This window comes from Pogona vitticeps, chromosome 1 (genome assembly GCF_051106095.1).
Source record: "Pogona vitticeps strain Pit_001003342236 chromosome 1, PviZW2.1, whole genome shotgun sequence".
In the NCBI taxonomy this organism is placed as follows: Eukaryota; Metazoa; Chordata; class Lepidosauria; order Squamata; family Agamidae; genus Pogona; species Pogona vitticeps.
In genome coordinates this window covers 209,036,315-209,058,813 of record NC_135783.1, presented here as the reverse complement: position 1 = coordinate 209,058,813, position 22,499 = coordinate 209,036,315, and the positions used below count along the sequence as shown (strand labels likewise).

The 22,499-nt window shown below is 39.6% G+C and overlaps 1 protein-coding gene across 3 annotated transcripts in view; it reads right to left on the bottom strand.

Moving 5' to 3' along the window:
- The window catches only part of FAP (fibroblast activation protein alpha), a 61,605-nt gene that overhangs the window by 14,192 nt on the left and 24,914 nt on the right, over positions 1-22,499 (bottom strand). For 2 of the 3 annotated variants that reach the window (XM_020798376.3, XM_078394783.1), the window contains exons 12-21: positions 16,176-16,220; positions 15,075-15,179; positions 14,914-14,984; positions 13,700-13,753; positions 11,758-11,882; positions 8,871-8,918; positions 7,140-7,238; positions 5,585-5,654; positions 4,153-4,347; positions 194-248 (exon numbers count right to left, since the gene is read on the bottom strand). In XM_020798376.3, the coding sequence (XP_020654035.3) occupies positions 194-248; positions 4,153-4,347; positions 5,585-5,654; positions 7,140-7,238; positions 8,871-8,918; positions 11,758-11,882; positions 13,700-13,753; positions 14,914-14,984; positions 15,075-15,179; positions 16,176-16,220 (867 nt within the window). The remainder of the gene's footprint in view (positions 1-193; positions 249-4,152; positions 4,348-5,584; positions 5,655-7,139; positions 7,239-8,870; positions 8,919-11,757; positions 11,883-13,699; positions 13,754-14,913; positions 14,985-15,074; positions 15,180-16,175; positions 16,221-22,499) is intronic. The other variant, XR_013545888.1, reaches the window with a different exon arrangement.

Genomic DNA, 22,499 nt, shown 5'->3' with positions numbered 1-22,499 from the left:
TGCATAGCCACAGGTCATGCTACCTGTGGCATTCTTAAAGTTGTCATCCAAAAAAGTAACTTGGACAAGGTGAATACTGGCTGGCTCCAGAACACTGATGCAATTGCTCATGTTCATTCTTTTAGTGTTACCGTCATGGAATAATCTGGAAACCCAGTTTTATGAATATATATTTTAAAGTATACATACATACCCAGCCCCATATGGCTATTCTTTTTTCATCAATGAATCCCATCTCTATAAACTTTCTGTTTGAAATTGAAGAAAAAAGGTCTTGTTAGTTCAAAAATGTGCACCTTTCCCCCTGATAATCCTGCAATTCCAGTAAGAATCTACTTTTTAAATGTAAAAAGAAAAAAAGAAAAGAAAATTGTTGTAGTTAGTTCTTACATTCCTACTCAACACTAGATGGGTTTATATTTTTTGGGGGGGGAAACCCAGAGCACTATGGAACATCTCAAACACAACTTTAAACTAGAGGTCAGAAAAGAATTCTTGGATTTATAGTCCACAAAAGTAACTTTTCTAAAGTATACTTTAATATTCTGTTAACAAGTCTTTGCTTCTCCTGTCCTCTTCTTCAGTGCACACCACAGGAGGAAACTGAAAACTTCCACCCTTGACTTGATATTAACCAGAACTCCTTCTTACATTCCAAGTTAACCCCCCCCCCCAAAAAAAGGGTCAAACTGTGGTTTACAATCCTAGCTTATTAACTAGATTTCTTCCCTAAGGACAATTAATGAATCCAGGGCTGAAGTGAGATTCAAACGGGGGATTTCCTGATAACAAAAACAGCAGCATCCAGCACAGGGGGGGCAGTTGCAATAGTCTTCCCCACAGGCCATGCTAGCTTTGGATGATGGAAGCTGTAGTCCAACACATCTGGAGAGTAGCAGGTTGAGAAAACCTAGGCCACATTATCAATCTTGAAAGTTTGGGAAATACAAGTTCAGATCGGCATCTGTGGGCAAATCAGCATCTCCCAGCCAACCTGCGTGTGAAGAGTGGCGGAAGACTATGACAACTCGGACAAAGGTAGGGTACAAATGTGACTGACAAGGAGGAAGCACCCCACACCACTGTAACTCTACAAAGAGCAGAGAAACCAAAAACAGCCTGACCGTACCTAGTTAAGAGCTCACAAAAGTGAGATGGTTGGCAGCTTAATGAGAATTAATGTTATTGGGGAACCTGATTGGAAGTCAGGATGCTGGGCACTAAAGGTACAGTAAGCAGAGTGTTCAGATGAGCATGGTTGTGGGGTTGTTTGTTTGTTTGTATGTTTGTTTGTTTGTTTCCATTTGCACTTTGGCAACCAAACATTTAGTGACTGCCCTAAGGAGACCTGGCCTGGTATCGTTTCTTAAAACCGACAAGCAATCCTGTGAAAAATAAAAAAATAAGTAGATCAGGACAACTGCAATAAAATCTACTGTGGACTGAAATCTAATAGTAGGTCGCAACTAGATTAGGCCCATTCAGTCATTGGGGATGTGATGAGTCAACTCCTCTGTAAATTTCATTGGTTCTGTGGACTTAATCCTGGAACAAAAAAAGTTGCTTTGATTCAATGGACTTAATCAACTTAATCTTGCATTTCAGCCAGAGGCAATCGATTGAAAGAGTGGCTCAGATCCGGGCAAAAGGGGGAATCATAGAAATCTACAATAAGCAGGTCAAGTGGAGTTTTGCAATCCATGGGCGACAGCTTTGGTTGGTACAGTAATGCAAGAGAACTAGGGGAAGCCCAATGGCAAAGAAAGCAAACAAGCTAATTTTGACATTAGGAATCTCATGAGCAGTACATTAATTTTGGTAAGGATCTTCTTACCACCACTACCACCCACCCACCCCATACACCCAGAACGATCATGACCAGTGGAAGCTCAGACCAGGTTTCATCATGACCTGAACTGCTAATGCAGTGGTCCCCAACCTTGTGTCCCCTTATGTTTTTTAGACTAAAACTCCCAGAAGCTTTCCCTACTAAACAGAATTTTTGAGGAGTTCTAGTCCAAGAACATCTGGGGACCCAAGATTGGGAACCACTGTGCTAACAGGAATACTGAGTATATCACTTCTCTTACTGCAGAGGCTTTCATCTCAGATTTTGCATTTTTATTTTAGCTCTTCCTTGCAGCTCCAGACCTGGCATGCCAAGACCACTGCATACAGTGACCGCACATTTCTGTGACTACACAGAAATTAGAGCTATGAAGAGGTATTCTTTTGGACAACATCTCTCAGAATGCCCCAACGTTACATGGACACAAATTGTGCTCCATAGAAGATTATGGGAGTTGGAGTCCAAAAAAAAAAAGGGGGGGGGAATAACCTTTCCAATTTCTAAACAAATTGTAGACAAGGTTCAGACCTTCACTTGGAAGGGACAGTGTTTGCAGATACATCTTCAAATGTGTCCAGACATCTCCCAGTGGACAGCAATGTAAGAATGACTTGATGTTTCTCTGCAATAGCTGATGGACCTTTAGCAATGTTCAGGAAAGTTCAGGGAATCCATATTTGTAATTAAGCAAAGCCTCCAGTACTTCACAGATTAATACATGGATCACATGTATTAATACATATTAACTATCCCGTTTTATATTTCGTCAAATTCTTAAGTACATTTCTCTTCTTGAAAATGTACTAAAATATCTATACAACTGCATATTTTCTGTTCAAATGTGTACGAAAAATTATAGTAATTTTGATGTACTTCTAAAAAGAACTACAGATTGATGTAAAAAGAAAGAAGATACAATAAGCTTAATGGCTATAAGAAATTGACATGGACCAGCAGCCAGCTGTTTTGTCCATCCCTGGTGACTTCTGTTGTCTCTGAACACTTCACAGAATCTATCTATATCACTTTTATGGTTCCTATAATGCAAGCAGTGTCAGTGTTACACTGTAGAGAAGAAAAATAAACAAGTGCTGCTGATAAGACGGTCAAGACAGTAAAATATTTAATCTATGTCAATCTTTGCTTTTTTAAAAGGCAAAGTTAAAAGCCACCTCAATCGTGATGCAAGGTGGAAATGGAAGAGTCAATAAGCTAAAGCAGAGTGGGAAAGATAAGGGAGAATCTGCATCGATACCGTGTTATCAGACACATGGGTGTAGAGAAGGAAGTGTTTGGAGATTCTTTACTTGGCTTTGCCACTCAGAATGAAATTTACAGTATGCACTCATCCTGAGTCATAGATGAGAGAGGCTGCCCAATAAGAGCACATGTACAGAGCATCCAATAATTTTCCACACTAACATAGTTCTCTCTCTCATAGTGGCATCGCTTTTCATACTTCAAGGCACTGGTGGTTATAAGACTTCTGAAACCAGTCTTTTCAAGGATTCCACAAAGAATCTGTCCAATAGGTCAATAGTACTTGAGACCATAAAAAGAAACTAAAGATACCAAATACAACTTTGGATTCTCATTTGAGCTGCTTCTGTAGGCAAGATTTTAGCATCTTTTTCCTCAAAAAAATATATGACAGAATACACTAATATTTATGACGCAGCAAGACTCTGATGTTGTTTTCGCTGTAATCAGATTAACCTGATTCATCTAGAATTTATAACAAAGAACTACCCCCTTGGGTTCTTTCTTTGCTAATATTCAGCCACAGAGTTTAGTCTTTCAAGATGAATTTTTGTGCTGTTCCCATTTGTTTTCAATAAAGGAACTTATTACATTATGCATGTGTCTGCATAACCCCTTCAGATGAAGTTATCTGAAGCATGGAAATATTACATACAGATGTTTGTCAGTATAACTCATCTTTATGATTTGAACCATCCAATCTGTTGGTGACCTTTAACGGCCACTGTCGCGATTCCCTCTGAAGTCCCTATCCCCGCAGGCCTTCATGAGGTTCTCACTCCTCTTTCTTCTTCGCTGCCACCAGATATTACTGCTCCCCTTTCTTCTTCGCTGCCACCAGATATTTCTCTTTCCCCCTCTAAAATGATTATTAGAAGAACCATGGAATTTATTTATCTCTGAATTTATCAATGGGGTTGTGACTGACTACTCCTTCATGTGACATTTGTCTAGCATCAACATTATATAGATTACAGGGCTACATGCGATTTACTCCTAGAAGGCCTACAGTCTACATTAGAAAATGGACTGCTAATTCTTACCTTACAGCAGAAATTTGATCATCAACTTCATAAACCCCAAGTTTTCGATAGACAGCGTGCAACATCTTGTCACCTTGGTAAGCTGTTCCCCTGCCATCGACAAGGGCCACCACAATATCTTCCTTGCTTGCAAGATAAGTGAGCCAGGTAATGCCAAAAGTGTCTTTAACATTTTGACTACAAGGTCCTCCATACCTAGGATAATATGCGTAGAATTTCAGATTCAGCATTAAGGAGCGCAAAACACCACCACCACCCCTTTCAGAGCAAAAGATGTCAAAACCACTTAAATGCAGAGCACTTGCAATATAAAATCATGGAAGTTCTTATCTCAAGGATCATGGTCAAGCTACCTTCATTTTTGTCTCTGAAGGCTCCTCAGCAATCAAAATGATCCAGGAACACAATCTAGTTCCTTTCATTTTTATTTGTACATGTTAGTGCTGTGAAGCAATACCTCGAGACAATTCGTTCATCTTCCATTTTGTAACACAATGAGCTCTCGGTTTTGTTTGAAATCAAAACTGGATGAGGATGATTTTTTTTAACTAAATGCATCCCTTGAACACCAAATTAAGGTGTCATAAAGAGATTTATGTGAGGAAGAGGTAGCTGAACAGTTTGATCTTTTAGAGATGAATAAAGAAAATTTGAAGGCTGTTCTAGATGGGGCAAAAATTCCAATTCCTTTTCTCCTGATTGGTTGCAAAGGAGCAGATGTCCAACTTAATTATAAAAAGCCACTTTTCTGAAAACATCTTCTCTTCAGGAAATCACTTTGAATGTTAAAAATTCATTTCCTTGGCAGAGGTTTTTCTACAGCTCTCTGTGTGTATGCATGTTAAACGCTTACTGAAAACCTCTGAATGGGAGAAAATGAAGCTCTGCCCACAGCAATGTACTTCAACGAAAGGTCCACAGTGCTAAACTCCACCAGCGTAATAAAATGATACTGTAAATCAGAGGCTCCCAGTCTCGGGTCTTCAGGTCTTCAGGTTCTTGAACTAAAACTTACAGAAGCTTTCACCACTAGCTGTGCTGGCCAGGATTTCTGGGAGTCATAGTCCAAGAACATCTGGGCACCCAAGGTTGGGAACCACTGCTGTAACGAAACTATAGCTTCAAGACAGACAAGAGAAGCTGACAGAAAATATCACTTCACTAACTAAGAGAAGGAGAATGTCATATGGACAATGGTAGAGAAAACAGCATCAATGATGTATGAGATATGTTATGGAGAACAAATGCATCATCTGGCAGGCCACTGGAATATTTCTGAAGGATATCTTCTCTTGCCCCTATTTTGTTTAATGTCTTGTTTTACTACCGTGTTATAAAAAGGCATTTGGCAGTAAGTATCAAGTGACACCTGAGAAAACAAGGATGTGTTTTAAAGGGATGGAAAGAAAACTGAAGAAAAAAAATTACATACACCTGTATGAGAAGAGGATACTTCTGAGATCTATCAAACTGTGGCGGTAGAATCATCTTGTACCATAAGGCTAAAAAGAGAGAAAATTATAAAGTAACTCTTCCAAATGACAGAACAAGTTTCCTCAACAGAATGAGGAAGTGGCATTTCCCACTTCCTCACGAAGCTCCCTCCCTTGGCAACCTCAAAAGCCAGAGGGCTGTGATGAGATAACGACCAAGATCCAGAGCATCTGCTTACGTTGTTCCACTTGTGGGATGCGATCTTGGATATCTTCACATCTGGGGGCCTAGAATGCCAAACCCGTTGCCCTATGGTCCATTGTGCAAGTGGGTTTGGAACCACTCGGTCCAAGTCAATGATCACAGCAGATCCTACTCAACAGGTCCGAGGCCTCTTCGGTCCAATTCCCTGCTTCTCAGAGTGCCCAGTCTAACCTTTCTGGGAATACCAGAAGCAGGACAATAAACGCCATAGTCCTTTCCCATTGTTGAACCCCTGCTACTGAGAGGAAGGATGTAAAATCCACTTTTTAAAAACCTGAATATCATTACTGGTAGCCATCATGACAAACAGGCAATGACTGGCCCATCCCCTTCATGTATTTCTCTGTTCCCTTTTAACACCACCTAAGGCGATGGCTAATATTGTAGCTTGTGGTAGCAAACTCTATATACTTAATTCTGCATTGTGTCAAGAGGTTTATCAGGAACCATTTGCCGTGCTGTAAGGGTTTATTATCTCTGGAAAGCAGTTAAAATCCATTAAGCCCCACAACGACAGGATTTCAGTAAAGCCTTCAAGGCTAACTATGTTTTCTATCATGTTCTTCTGAGTTGTGTCCCAGGTGTGACTACTAATGGTTTTGATAAAAACAGATTTATTTAATTTTTTGGCTTTGATATTTGTTGAAGAGGACTGTCTGTTTGACTCTTGCTGCTGGCTGTTTTTAATAATGAAGCCATCTTTACTGAGAGCCATCTTGCAAAATTTATGTGCCCTAAAAGTGGCTGTGGTGTAGTAGACTGAGTGTTGAAAAACTTTACAGAGCTGGTTTCAAACACCTGCTTAACCGTGAAAACTCCCCAGGGATTGGTAAGGGTAAAACATTTCTTCAACAACTTATACAACCTGAAAATCCTGTTAGGGTTGCCATAAATCTGAAATTACTTGACAGCATATAACAACAACAAAAGGTGGTCTAAACATATTTTTAATAACTAAAATTAAATAAATTTCACTGGATTACCCCAAATATTATGAGGGAGTTATTATAGTCAGAATTTCACAAACATCTATCATGTCCCTCTAAGCTTAGTCACCATTATTCTAAACTAAAAAGCCTCACATGTAACTTCCCCTCATAAAAGAGTTCCTCAAGCCCCTAATCATTTTGGTTGTTCTTTTCTGCACTTCCACCAACTCTAGAACATCCTTTTGGAGATGTGACTAGTACTCCACACTGTAACATGTGGGATGTGACTATGTTACCAGACGTGATACAGGCAACAGTGATTTTCTGTGGTAAGGAAAACTGAAAGCGTAATGCACTTACTAATGCCATCCACTTCAAGTTTGCTAGTTTTTTCTGTAGGCATTCTGATTTTCTGTAGAGCAGTTTCCAAATTTCTGTTGTCTTCTAAGACTTTAATTTCTGTTGTTTTAAAAACAAATAGAGGAACAAAACCCACAGTAGGTAGCAATTCAATGATTCCTTGTTGTTTACTCATTCTGTGGTGAGACACATAAAAATGTAACTTCAAATTTCTCAAAGCCAGGATTAGACATGAAGATAGCATTGCCGTTGCTGTCGAATTAGCAAATAGCTCTGTGGCTTTAACAGGAACTAAGTGTTCTTTTTTGGCAGAGGGGATGATAGAAAAATATGTCTGAGGCTAAGCCTCATCAAAATTATGATGAGGCATGGGGCTGCGCTGAGATGCAGCCTGCTTGATTTTATCAGAACCTTTCTGGAGCACAGCTAGCAAATGGACGAAATGCATACCACTGCTGAAAGAAGTGAGTAGCGTTGAAAGAAGACATCATATCAAGTACCTGTGGCAGCTCTCCTTGACCTTACATCTTGTAGATGTGTTAGACTATCATTCTAATTCCCAACCAGCATGACCATTGACCATGCTGGCTTTGTTTAGAGGTAGTCAATACATTGGCAGCACCAGGTTGGGAAAGGTGGACCTATACTCTTAGATTTGAAGGTAGCCAATTAATTTATCATTGGTTAGCTTCACTCAGATGTCCCTGTGTCAAATAGGCTCTTTCTCAAAAAAACCCTACAAAATTGCACACAGTACTCATTCATTTGAATCGCTTTAAATCAGTAGGTTCATCACTGATTGTTTCTCCTCAGTATGTATGTTTAAAGTGAGCTGGCACCTGATACACAGACCTGTAAACAGCAAAGCACACCTTATAAGAGACATGTCTAAATTAAAGGCAGAATGAAAAACTTTCTGTCTCCCTCCCCCAAGCCCCAATATGTTGCTCTTGGGGAAACGGCTTCCTGGTGATGAAACAGCAAAACGATTTCCGGCTTCATCATGAACAGGAAATGCCAGCAATCTTACAGAAGAGTCTGTTCTTGTGAAATAAAAACTGACTTAGTTTTGCAGACAGGGTCCTGCTAGATAGTTTACATGCAAAGAAACATACCCCTCTGGCTTTCTGTCTGTGGAGAACATAGCGGCTCAAAAAAGGGTAGGCAAGGACACCTCCGTGAGAGAGATAACATATGGAAGTAGGGGAAGATTCCAGAGAAATGGTCTTGTTAGTCTGTTGCAGTGAAAATAAGAGTCTTACCACTGACTATAGGCACATCCACATAGGAGAAGTTGAAGTGGACCGGTTCATGCTTTAAAAGGTTCTTTAGTGCTATCTATTTTATCTCTCACTTGAGCGATCCTTCCACTAGAGCCAGTGGGGTGTAGTGGATAGAGTGTTGTTGGTCTACAACTCCAGAGACCTGGATTCAAATCCCTGCTACACCATGAAAACTCACTAGGATGTTGCACCAGTTAAATCATTCCTTTAATACCTCATAAGTGGTCCGGTGGGCCAGATAGGTGGGGTATGTATAAATAAATAAATAAATAAATAAATAAATAAATAAATAAATAAATAAATAAATAAATAAATAAATAAATAAATAACTTGGAAAACCCTCAGCATAAGTCAGAACCTATCTGACAGCACATAGCATAGCAAAGTGAGTGCATATGCAATGTTAAACTTGAATTATTAACAAACAAATATGCATAGTAAAAGGTACCTCTGTCATATCTGTTTTCATAAATGGTAGAAATTGGAATGCCAGGACCTGTAACAATGGTTGGAATTTTAAAAAAAAATCAATTACATTGTACAATCTACAGAAACACAGACAAACTTGTAATTACTAATGCTGAAACCCTTGAATTTTGTTGCTGAGGTATATGTGGTCTTCATAAAACTTGCTGTCATGAGCTCAACCTTTTAGAGCCCATAATAGGCTAAAGAATATGTGTTAGGGTGGCAATGGACCCTAATAAGGGCTTGCACAAGAAAAGAGTACTTTGATCTAGTGGGGGAAGGGGAGCTTGCTGCCATAAGAAAGGGATGGCTAACCATTTTAGTTCTGTAAGCAGAACTCTGCTCACAGGAAGTGGCCTGATGTAGCCACTTGCAATTTTGATTTTTCTGGGTTCAGAATGCTTAAAAACTATCTTTCCAGAATGCTTCAGGCTCCGACTAAGGGTGGAAGGCAAATAGGACTACGCTGAGTAATCGTGGAGAGGATCAGTTGCTTTGTTTCATCTGTGCATCCTTCTATTCAGGGATCACTCTCTCATGGGTTTTGTTATCTGTCATGAGCAAAATATAAATTTTGTAGCCTTGAGGTGGCTTTACTCTAGTGAGCTCTTATGACAGAATAAAATGCAACGTTCATTGTGTGACTGCGACTGGCTTGTATGTGTGTGGGGGGGGGGAAACAGCTAAAAGTAGCAGCTGCAGGAGACATCCCTTCCTCCAGGGAAGGAGGAACACTGAGATAACAGGGAGGGAGGATGTAATTTTTCCCATGCACACACCAGGGGCCAGAAGAAAGCAACTGCCTTGAAGATGTCATTTGCACTGGGGGAAAGTCTCCACTGGCACCCGCCAAGACTCCCCGCATGCATGCAGACAGCAGCATTGTTTGACAGCACTTTTTGGTGACATGGAGGAACACTTAAAACCCCACCACCACACTCTTCATGGTGTTTAGGGGTCCCCTGCAACAACTATATGTTTCTGTTAAGTACTTGGTGCTCAGATGGACTCTCTCACACTTGCCTTCTCACCAGAAGTAGTTTTCTGACTGTATTTCCTCATCATCTAACTTTTTTTCCCCCTTCTGTGAAATTAGAGGCATCTTGGATGAAGGACTTGCCTCTTGTTTGAACAATGTGAATGCCATGTCTGTGATGGTGTTGACTAATGACACAATGCACAGTGGTATTGACTAAATACCATGTTCAGTGTAGGCGTGTACAATACTGAGGGCTCTGCATGACACAAATGCCGGTAATTCTGCTTCTCAAAGCTAGACATGTTAACCTTTACACATTACAAACTGTTCTCCGTTCTTGCAAATGAAGTGATGCCCAGCTAGAAGTTACATAACCTGAGCCTAGAATTAACCAAGCACAAATAGGATCTTGAGAAGTTGTCGCAACTCATTTCTCAAGGTGAGCAGATCTCCTGTGCAAACACATCCTTAGCAAGAATGATTGAAAGGTGTTATCATTTAGTTATGTTTGCTTCTGTGCTTAGCGGGGGACTCTATTATTTGCACGCATGAGCATCCTGTACAGATCATAAAGCATTGATCTGAGGAGGCCTGTTTTCTCTAGAAAGAACCCAGAAGAATACTACACCTAAGTACTTAATGGCAATAACTATGATTTACAAGCAGTTTCATACATCCCATATTAATCTGCCAAACTATGCACACCCAGAACTGTAATTTTATCTTTCATCTGCACAATCTATTGTATGCCAAATGGACTTTTAAAATTCTGTTTTCCGATACTGTCAGATATACCTTCATATGAATAAACTTGCTTCTTCAGTGGAATTCATTTCCTGTAATAGAGATCCTGGAATGCTTTTTGATTGTTTCAATAAAATAACAATTCCCACAGCTAGTATCAACTTAAAACTCCCTATGCTAAGATCTGCTAAGCAGGATAATGGACAATCCTTTATCCAAATGGGAAGAGGGGGGTGCCATACCTTGGAATTTGAGAGCACACCATGGGGGCATTAACACTGCCTACAATCTGTGGGCCACACACTTTCTAACAAGAAGAATAAGAACACAGGGGGTTGGTTTTATACGAGTCAATTTACTGTATTCTAGGAATGTAGTGTTTTCTTTTTCTTTCTTTTTTTATTTCTTGGACTACAAATCTTGCTAATTCTCCTTTCTGAGATTTCTATATGATAGACATCTTACAGATAGCAAAATGCAGTCACATGAACAAATGGTATCAACTAGAAGGCTTTAAGGATTAAGTATGCCTATATCCCTAATAATATCTAATATCTTGTGCAGAAAGAAAAACTCGCAGCAAGCACTGGGGCAGGAAGAAGATACATGGATGGAACGAGGCCTCATTAAGCTTCAGTGCCTTTCTCCCAGGAGAGCCACATTTAGGTGTCTATCAGATAGAACTCCCAGGATGGAGAAGTATGGGATCTGTAGTCCATGATTTTTTTAAAAAAAAATCTATTTATCTACCTACAATATCCCATTTGCCAACACTGAGCAAAAAAAAAAAAGCAAAAAGAGTGGACTGGTAGCCCAGATAGGCGGGGTATAAATCAAATAAATAAACAGATCATCAGTGCAAGATTCTTTTGTTGCACTACCTCGTGAACTCAGATAGTCCTTAGTGGTCTCCCTTTTAAGTATTAACCAGGGCAGATCATGCTTAGCTTCTGTAATCAGATGCAGTTGGGTGTTATTCAAGGTGGAATACATAAGTGTTTGATTATAGCCATTTTCTTAGAAAAGCAATCTACACACAAAGTTTATGTGTAGATACTAAGCTGTTTCAAGCAAAAAAAAAAAATACCCAGTGAGAGTGCGAGAACACAGTTAGGATTTTCATTCCTCCACATGTTTGACGTACCATAGCAGATTAAGGCATAATACTCCGCAGTGTAGCTGAATCTTGCACCATAGTACTGGCATCTTTCTTCTCTTAAATGGCAAGTGATGCATTGTTTTGTTACAGGATCATTGCTAAGGTCAATTCTGTAAAACAATGGGGAGAGGCTCAAGCATTACCATCCAGAATGTGATGGAGAATAAAGGTACAGTAAAGACTTTGCTTGTGTGCAATGCTTATATGTGTCAGCCACAGAAAGACAGAATAGAACTTGCTTAGGTAATATATCATAAGGACCAAAAAGGAAGGAAGGAAGGAAGGAAGGAAGGGAAGTGTGTTACTTATAGCTTAAGTCACTCTCTGGGCAATTTACAATTTAATTATGCAGGCTACACATTGCTCTCCCCAGCGAGCTGGATATACAATTTATCGATCTTGGAAGGATGGAAGGCTGAGTGAACCTTGAACCATCTAGCTGGGATTAATTCAGGTTGTGAGCTGAGTTTTGGCTGCAGTACTGCAGTTTAACCACTGTGCCATGAGGCTCTTCTTACAAGCTCATAGGGTAGCAGTAGTATTGTTTAAATCAACTAAGAGAAGTTATAAAAAGTTATTAAGACAAACCTGGGAGATGTGTCAATCTTATGGCTAGGACACATGGATGACAGCATCAGTGAAGAATAGCTGTCAGTGGAACTGACAGAGACACTAATCCACTATCAAAGCACACAATGATTACCAAATTTGGCATTTTGGGTAGCTCTGGTCAGGGAGCCAACACTGTTTGCCATTGATGCTGTAATTAGTTAACATAGTGAGTTGCTCCCTAAGCTGATACATCTTGTTTTCACTTCATGCTTACTCCAAGGATGGGCAGCACAATTTTGAAATCCCAATGAAAAGGATGAGTCGGGACACATGGCAGGAGCAATCTCTCCCCTACCACACCCTACCATCTTGGGGGGGGGGGATGTGGGGGGAAGAAGAGAGAGAAATGGCATCTGAATGGAGGCAAGAGAATCAGAGAAAAAGGCTTCACACTGGTCCCATCCACCTCTGGTTTCAGCTCAATCCACAATTGGCAATCAGCCTTTGATGACCTTTTCCCAAAAACAGTGGCCCCTGACAGAAAGAGACCGTTGATTTATACTTCGTGAGCAAGTATCTTTTCTTCACAATTGCCTTGTCTTTATTTTCCATTTGCCTGTAAATGCTATATAAAATGCATCTTTGTGCCTTCATCTGTAAAATAACTAGGCTGTTCAACCCACAGGGTAGCTGGCAGAACACAGACTGCCACCCACATCCTTTCACTATGGGGAAAGGTGACAGCAATATGTCCATAGCAGCCATAGCATGGCCTTGGTCTGTAAAGGCACCACAGCTGATAATGTTACACATGGCAAAGTTTCATACAAACATCCTTGCACACATGCCCAACACACTGTGTCTCCCTCTGCAGAGTTGTCTTCAGTGTGGTGTGGTGTTCAAAAACTCACTCATTCTAAGAAATCCATTCCACAAGAACTGGCCTGCCATGTAAACTTTGTGGTAGCAAAGACTCTGGAGTGCTTTGTAGGATAACCAGCCAGTTCATCTGCTGGAGCATGGATCATTTCAGTTTGGCCTCACTGATGCTCTGTAGGATCTCAGTGCACCTTTGAAGCACAATCAGGACATTTCAGGGAAAGCCTAGCGGTGCTGGCCTTTGCCATTTTGGGGAAGTCTAGACCAGTAAGAGTTTTTATTCTACTGAGGGGCAGGCTGCTTTGGGTACAATCCAATGGTATATCTGTGCATGGAAAAGAAGATGGCAGTTCCTATCAGTAGTAAATAACCCAGAGCAACAGGGTGTGATGTTTCCATGGTTCCTCTTGATGAGTACTACACCTTGGTGGGTTTTATCCATGGATGCATTGTAATCAGCACCCTGTCTCAGAAGCAAACAATAACGGTAACCAACCTGTAAATGTTTCTTCTTCCTGGGTAGCCTTCAAATTCATTGCTGGAATAGAATCTGGAAGGCAATTTATGGCATCAAATAAATCATACATTAACAGAAGGAGGCAAATTATATTGTAAGATGTTATTTTGTTGTTAAACCTCTTGTATGTGGGATTTGCAACAAAATATTCTTACCTGGCTTCCAGCTAGCCAACTACATTGACAATTAATATAAGAATTGCTCCGGTGTTGGGATGGTCTAATATGTACTATTTTATATTGATGACATGACATAGAAACCATAATGAATCAGCCCAGAGTCCCCCATCCGCTACTGCTGGGGCTTCTACTTTTTTTTTCCAGATGAATGCATTCCCATCAGTTCAACTGGTGTGATCAGTTGAGCTGATGCTGAATGGACAACCAGACCTTGGCTCTCCCGACTTCCTAGTTCAAGATGGGGAGAGAGGAAGAAAAGAGGCACTCACAGGCTTAGAGCAGGTGCTGGAGCAACTGGAGAGCAAAAGAAAAAAGAGGGAAGAGTAAGCGGAAAGAATGGAGGAAATTGTTAATGTAGCTCTTTGCTGCTTCAACAGTTTTGCAAGGTAGGGACACTGCAAAACTACCTTAACAGGCTTGCAAACACGGCAGATTACCAATTTCCTTTTCTCTCCCTCCAGACTCCTGTGGGGTCAGCTGAAGCAAAATCACACAGGGAAACCTGATTCCTGTGCGTGACTTCACAACAGATCTCTTCTCATTTTTCCTGCTGTGTAGTCACACCCATCTCTTCTTCCAGTGTACTCCATTGCATCCTCAATCTTCATTTGGCTATTTCTTGCTTTATCGAATCTGTTTCGCACACACACCTAAATTTTGTTCTACTTCTACAAACCTTCACATCTTCTAATGCCTCCCTTCACATAAACCTGAACAATGGCTCACCTTGCAATTTCACTTCTGTTTATATTGTATTCTTCAATATAAAATGTATCAGGGAACTATGAAGACCTGATATAGAGCATAAGCTTAACTCTACATCAAGAACTTTCCAGATGATGACCACTAAGGGGAATCCATTTTATTTTATCATCTGGAAAGGTTCTCAGAAGCTGGACTTTGAAAATAGGGTTCAACAGTAAGTCAAATGGAAAAAGCATTATTGTATGAAGTGTAATTTTTTTAAAATGACAAGTGATACAACCAACATACTGTTCTTTATAGAATGCTTACATTGCATTGTCCGTTATTTTGTAAATGTATATGGCCTCCCACTTTCCACTAGTGATTTGGGTTGCTTTTTCCTATAAAAACAACACATTTAAAGTCAGATATTTTTACTAGGAACACATTGCACTGCAATATATGTAAACTGTGGCTTAAATCTGACATACCACTGAGTCTTTGATGTAATGAATATGTTTGTAACCATCCTTGTCGCTAAAAATCTTGTAGTATGAAATGCCATCTGAAGTGAAAGAAGGTGCTGAAACAAAGAACTGGGACATAAAAATTAGAAATTATAGATGAAACAGAAATGCATATCTCTGCATCCATAAAAACAAATGTACAAGTTAGATTGGCAATGTGATCTGTTCAACTTACTTTTTCATATGCCGAAGAATGGAATATTTTTTGTCATATTAGGATAATTTTCAGTTAAAAATTTAAGTCTTCTTTTATAGAATGCGTCAAATATCCGAATCCTTTTACCTAGTTACAATTGTGTAGCAAAAATGGCATAACTTTTGGAGGTGAGTTACACCAAGTTAAGAAATCACGGTAGACATTATCAGTTACATACTGAGGTGTATGGCCCCACATGTAACTGATAATGTCTCTGGTGATTTCTTACTTGGGAGCAATTCAGTTGCAAAAGTTATGCCATTTACTTAGTCACACAAGAGGATTTTGGCCATAGTGTCTTTAAAATAAAATGCTGTCTGAAGTGTGTACTTTGTGAAGGACATAACTACCTGCTATAGACAGCTGTTGGCTCAATGACAATATTTATATTAAATTATCAAAAACTGATGGAGATACCTCTTTGACCCTTTCAGGGGCACTTCAAAACAAGCACAATATTGATCAGTAACAATATACAGGCAAAGAACATCAATTGAAATAAATGAGACTTCTATAAGTGGTGATTACAAAGTCTCATTCATTTCCATTGGCTTTCTTTAACTGAGACTAACACTGAATTTATTTGAAAGACTATTACTCTCCTGAATATTTCTGTTTTCCTGATCACAACATGCAAATATATCCTTTCTACTCCCACTGCTGTTTTTCCCCTCCTTAAATGAAACTTCAATTTATTTGGTAAAAGACCATCTGTGCTTGCTACAAGTAAACAAAAATGGGTTTTGAATGGAATTAGTGCCAATGTGCTTATTAACAACCATGAAAAAACCAAAAGTCATCTAAATCCAGGGCTAAGTATTACAGTATTACTTTTTAAATACAATGTTTAAAGATAAAAGAAACCATACTCCACCGGCCCATCCTGTGTGGCTCTCTTCTACATGCTGCCGATTCTGTAAAATTAAACAAGTCAAGGTGGTCAGAGAGTATGGCAGATCTCTATGTCAAAGGCTACATTTTTAAATTAAACAAGTGGTTGGTTTAGACATTGACTGCGTCACCATACACATCTCCTCACAGAGGACCAGAGGGACTTCCTCTCCTTTACTGTGCGTGTAGTGGTAAATTTTGAACTGCATGTCCTCGCTATGGCAGTCCCTAAAATCAAACATCCCAAGGACAATCTAAACATAATGATCCAGAGAAGTCGAGCCAGTTTTCAACATTTTCATCACTACCATGGCTTTTGTAGTGAGTGTTAATTACTCACTAAAACATAAGGTACCACAACGCAGGGCTAGCTGTCTCCAGTATATTGTTGCTATATGCCATCAAGTCACTTCAGACTTATAGTGACCTTACACATGCGCAATCTCCAAACTGTCCTGTCATTAATAGCCCTCCTCGATTCTTGCAAACTCAAGGTTGTGGCTTCCATCTCATATTTGGTCTTCTTCTTTTCCTGCTGCCTGCAACTTTTCCCAGCGAGTCTTGTCCTCTCACAATCTGCCCCAAATACTACTGCCTGTTTTGTCATTTTTGCTTCTAGAGAAAGTTCAGGCTTGTTTTTGAATTCACTTCTTGGTATTTCTGTCAGTTTATGCCATCCGTATGTGGGACAGGAAGCAACAGTTAGAACTGGCTATGGAACAACTGATTGGTTCAAAATTGGGAAAGGAGTACGACAAGGCTGTATATTGTCCCCCGGCTTATTTACCGGTAACTTATATGCAGAATACATCATACAAAAAGCGGGACTGGAGGAATCCCAAACCAGAATTAAGATTGCCGGAAGAAATATCAACAACCTCCAATATGCAGATGATACCACTCTGGTGGCAGAAAATAAGGAGGAATTAAGGAACCTTGTAATGAGGGTGAAAGAGTGCCAAAAACGGTCTCAAACTCAACATTTAAAAAAAAAAACCGAAGATCATGGTCACTGATCCCATCACATCCTGGCAAATAGAAGGGGAATATATGGAGGCAGTGACAGATTTTACTTTCTTGGGCTCCATGATCACTGCAGATGGTGACAGCAGCCATGAAATTAAAAGACACCTGCTTCTTCGAAGGAAAGTGATGACAAACCTAGACAGCAATTTAAAAAGCAGAGACATCACTCAACAATGTGGATAACCTTAGTCTTGGTGTCCAGTGACACATCTAAACACTTGATGATCCTCTCTAGTCCCTTCATACTGTAGCTCTCCTTTCAAGACTCAGTCTTCTGATTTCTTGGCTGCAGTTTTTATGCAACGTATACAAAATCTTTAGCTATTTCAATTTTCTTCATTGTCAACGTCAAATTTATGTTTCTTCTGTAATCATTATTTTTGTCTTCTTAATGTTCAACTTGCAATCCTGCATTTGAACTTTTTTCTTCCACTTTCATCAACAGTCATTTCAGGTCATTACGGTTTTCTGCCAGTAAGATATCTTTAATTATTAATATTTCTTCCACCAAGAAATATTAATAATTAAAACTTTTTAAAAGGGTAAGTCATGATCCAGTGGCTGTGTACAGATTATCTGAATTTTGAGGATACTTTCCCTTTTGGCACCAATGTGTACATAACTAAAAAGGCAGCTAATCAACGCCCTGCAAAGCTGGATTTGCTCCATACTTGCAAAACATCCTGGATTATTATTGCTAATATTTAAAAGTGGATTGTTAGGGCAGTGTATTGAAGTCACCTCAGATGATGTGTATCAAGGGAGTGAAGAAGATTATCCAAGTACTGGAAGATATAATTATGTGCACTATGTCAGGATATGTGATAATTTTTTTCAGTACTTTTCTTTTTTCCTTTTTAAAGAAGAACTTGCATTCAGAAATTTCTTTACAAATGCCATGGAAAAGATTTGATTTCTTTTAAATCAATTGCAGGAGAAAATGAAATTGACAGATTCATTCATCCTGAGAGGAAGTTTTGAGTGCTTACAGTAGGTCTTAGTCTGGGCCTGAATCTCACCAATGTTTGCAGCGCTAAATTGCCTATTTTATCTGACAGCCTCCTTGTTTTTAACAGCTGAATGACAGAAAGGCACAAGATGGTCCTTTCTATTTCAGAATGCATACTAACTGGATGAAACTAGATAGATGGGTAATATTTCCATTGAGATTTTGCTTTTGTTTCTGTTACTACCCGATTTCTTCTTTGATGAAATGAAGGGGGAAAACCCTGACATATTAAAAAGCAGAATCTGGGAGAAGTGAAACTGAGAGAGTTCTCCAGACTGCCATGTGGCCTCACCTGCATCCAAAGCTTGGGATAAAAACAAACTCATCACTTCTAATTGGGTCATATTTTTAACAGCAATTTTTAGAAATTGGTCTTTTAACCATTATAACAACAGTGCCATTAACGTGCTAACCAGTGTTTACCATTTCACAGTATTTAGTGGGGCAACAGAAGCAGCCATTTTGGGCCATTTTTAAATTATTGTAATTTATTTTTAACACTGAAAAATAACACCATTAACACAACCAATTAGTTTTACAGTTTCTGCCAAACTGTCAACACGTCCAGTTCACCGTTAAAGCATTAATGTCAGATGCCAGTTTTACCAAGCTCTGCCTGTCCCTTCCCAGCTAAACAGATGCCCTCGTTCATGTACAGCAAAGGATGCTGTCCTATCACTGGGTTACAGAAAGATTCAGTGACCAGCCTGGCTTTTGCGCAAGGCAGGCACCATCTCATCCTTACTGATGACATGTGAGCACACTTCCAACATGGCTACACTATTATCAAACTGTTACTTCTGTTTTCACTCATGAATATCTGAACAGAATCTATTGTTCAAAGCCTGCAAGTATACTAGCATACATCAGTGAGATTACACTGATACTTTAAAAAAAACACCTGCCATCTGCTTTTGACCCTGGTCTATGATTTCACATTTTAATATACAACCAGACTGTTAAATTAAAGTAGGGATTATACTTTCCCCCCCTGGTTGCTAAATGGAAATTGAAGATTAAAGGGTTATGATTGAACATGCTGCCAACAGCCGCCTTATATAAAACACTAACTTATTTACTTTCAGAATTATTTTAGCAGTATTGATGAAACATTGCTTCATGGTCTGGAGCCCCGCGAAATGTTTTCTGTCAATTTGTTCTCCGAAGGAAGTACTTTCCATATTTAAAATCCATATTGTTGCATCTCATCAACAGTTGAGATCATGCCTTCTGTCGGGGCTAAGTACTGTTCCGATGAACACATGATATTTACTGCCACTAGTCTGGATTCAAATTGACGATGGTCAGGGAGCTAAGCAGGCTTTGCATCTTTTGACAGGAAAACAAAACACTGTCAATCTGGGGATCAACAAACAGCATCCTCACATAGCCGCTAAGGGCTTGCCACGGCTATTCATGCTCTTGCCCTGGGTCCTTTATTTCTGTCACTGTTAAAAGTAGCCTGTTAGTCTTTATTACAAAATAATTAAAGCTGACCAACATACAACCATCTTTGAAAGAACCTGGTCTGTGTATAAATAAGAGTCTAATATGCAAACAGAGAGGTAACAATATATAATGGATGACATTTCATACAGTAAGTATACAAAACTGTAGAGCCAGGATGGGATGGTGGTTAGAGATCTCTGCTCACAAACTCACTGGGTGAGCTTTGGCCATTTCACATTCTTTTTGCCTACTGTGTTGTTGTGAGGAAAAAGGTGGAGAGGAAGAGACTGAGGTAGATACCTTAAGCTCACTGGATGAAACACAGGATAAAAAGGGAACAAACAACTAAATAAATGAACAAGGACAAATTTATACAACTATGCAGTAAGGCCAGCCAATGAGTCAACAGAACAGTGTGAAAACTATTGAGAGTGACAAGAACCACAACAATAGGGAGTCTCAGGTGTTCAAAATTAGACCAATTTCAGCTATTAAAAAGTCATCCCTTTTATTATCTCCATAAGAGATAATCCATTTTAAACCAATTTGCATAAATAACAATAAACTAATGTTAACCTTTTCATTTTTTTCAGTATTTCCTTTCAATCAGTGTGTCTGCCAGATATGGCCATCAATACTGGGTGCCTCTTTTGTAGCAACTGGAATTTGAGCGGTCAGTACCTTGTGCGGTTTGTTGCACAATGGTATCCACTCAATATTCAGCAGAGGTGCATCACTGAGACCTGCTTCATTGTTCTCTGGTAGGAAGCCTACCTCGCCCCACCCACCCTCATTTCTAGACAGAAATAAAGTGAAGAAGAGAGAGGGGGATGCTTGCTGGTATAGGGAGGGGGGGCTCTGAAAGGGCCTCATGGTAAGACCTTCCCTCCCCAATCTCAATGAGCAGATTTTGTGATGTAGAAAATCTGCAAATATGGTATGGGAGTGGGGGGGGGGAGTGGTAAAGTTTTTCTACTTCCTGCTTGGACAACACAATTTCCTGGCAAAAGGGTAAAAATGTTTCTCCGGGTTTCTCTCAATCACAACCACCAATAATCAGAGCAATGATTTGTGTTACTGCTGGATGACATACGAGACAATGAGGAAAGTGCATTAATGTTTCTTCTAATGCAGAGGTGGACAAAGTACAGCCTGTGAACCACGTGAATCTCCAGAGGCATTTTTACGGCTCCCAGATCTACTCTAGAACCCCCAAAGCTGTAATAAAAAAGAATTGAAGTAGCCCTTTTTCTTCTTGGCCCTGTACAGTGGGGTCTTGACTTGAGAACTTAATCCATATTGGAAGGCAGTTCTCAAGTCAAAAAGTTCTCAGGTCAAATCTGCATTTCCCATAGGAATGCATTGAAAACCATTTGATCCGTATCTGCTCTTTTCCGTCCATAGAAACTAATGGGAAGCTGCTATTCCGCCTTCGACCACTAGAGGGGGATATTTTGTTTCTTTTTTTCTTAGGTCAAGAAAGGTTCAGGGAAGGCAGGGAAAATTACAGTCCAGGCAGGACAGTACCAGGCAGTCCGAAGACTGTCTCCCAATCCACTCTCTAAACGCTGGGAGGAGTGAGGAAGCAGACAGGCACCCTTTTCACTGGCCAACAGTTAACTGAAAGTTCAAATTTTGCACTTTCCCTGTCTCCCACGTGGTTTTTTTCAGTTCGTAACTCAAATCTAAGTACGTAAGTCAAGTCAATATTTTCCTATGAGAGTGGTTCTTAAGTCAAAATGTTCGTAACTCGGGCCGTTCGTAAGTCAAGACCCCAAGATCCCCTCACTCTAGCCTTCCAGAAGGAATGTGGAAAGATCCGCTAAGCATTTCTTGTTTGCTTGTTTGGACAACTTCTGTCCATTTCTAGGTGTGGTGTAGTTCATGGTGAGGGCTGGAGCTCCCTCAGACTCTCAGACCTTGCCTACCCTTGCTCTAATGCTCTTCGTTGTAAAACATCTACCAATCTATTGAAGGGATGGCTTTGCATAAAATTAAGTATAGCTACAGCTTAGTCCAAATAAAAACCACACACACAGACAGACACACAAGCTTGTCCTTCATTTAATTTCTATAAGCAAATCCCAGTTGAGATGCTTTGAAAAAGCAGGAAAATATATTGATAAACCCAGAGGCCTTTCCATCCACCATGCAAATTCTTCCTCATTTTTAAATTTTTATCCACCGAGACATATTTGATGATGTGAACCCAGCACACACCTCGGGAGTTGCAGGAAGACATCACCTGGCATTATTTAACTGTTGCATTTTTATTATGTCTCAATATATGAAGTATTCTGCATTTATTGCCTATTATTGCTTCCGGTTTAATTGGAAAGAAAAGGTGAAAGACGGAAATATATTCCTATAGAGATCTTTTGAGCAAACACAGCTTAATGGAGTCCTCCCATCTGCTCTCACTTCTGTTAACTATTCACTGGGGCACACACTGATGTAATAAAAGCATTTTCTAAGCAGAATATGATAGATATTTCAACAACAATTCTCATCCGGTAAGGAGATGCTGAGGAGTACAATTATTACTGTTTATAGAACCTGACGTTGCCAGGATGCTGACCATTCTCATATCAAGTGTGGTGAAACATCTCAGCTTTAAGAGGAAATTCTAGCATCATACATTTCCAATTAGAATAGATAAATCTCCCAGTTTTAAGTTCATTTTCTCATTCTCTCAACCTTCCGTTTGTTTCGTCCCATTTCCGTATCTGTCTGCATAGTTTATAAACAGTCCACATGAAATTCATATTAATTTTAATTTCATCTAAATTTTATGAAATTTAATTCCACATAAATTTTA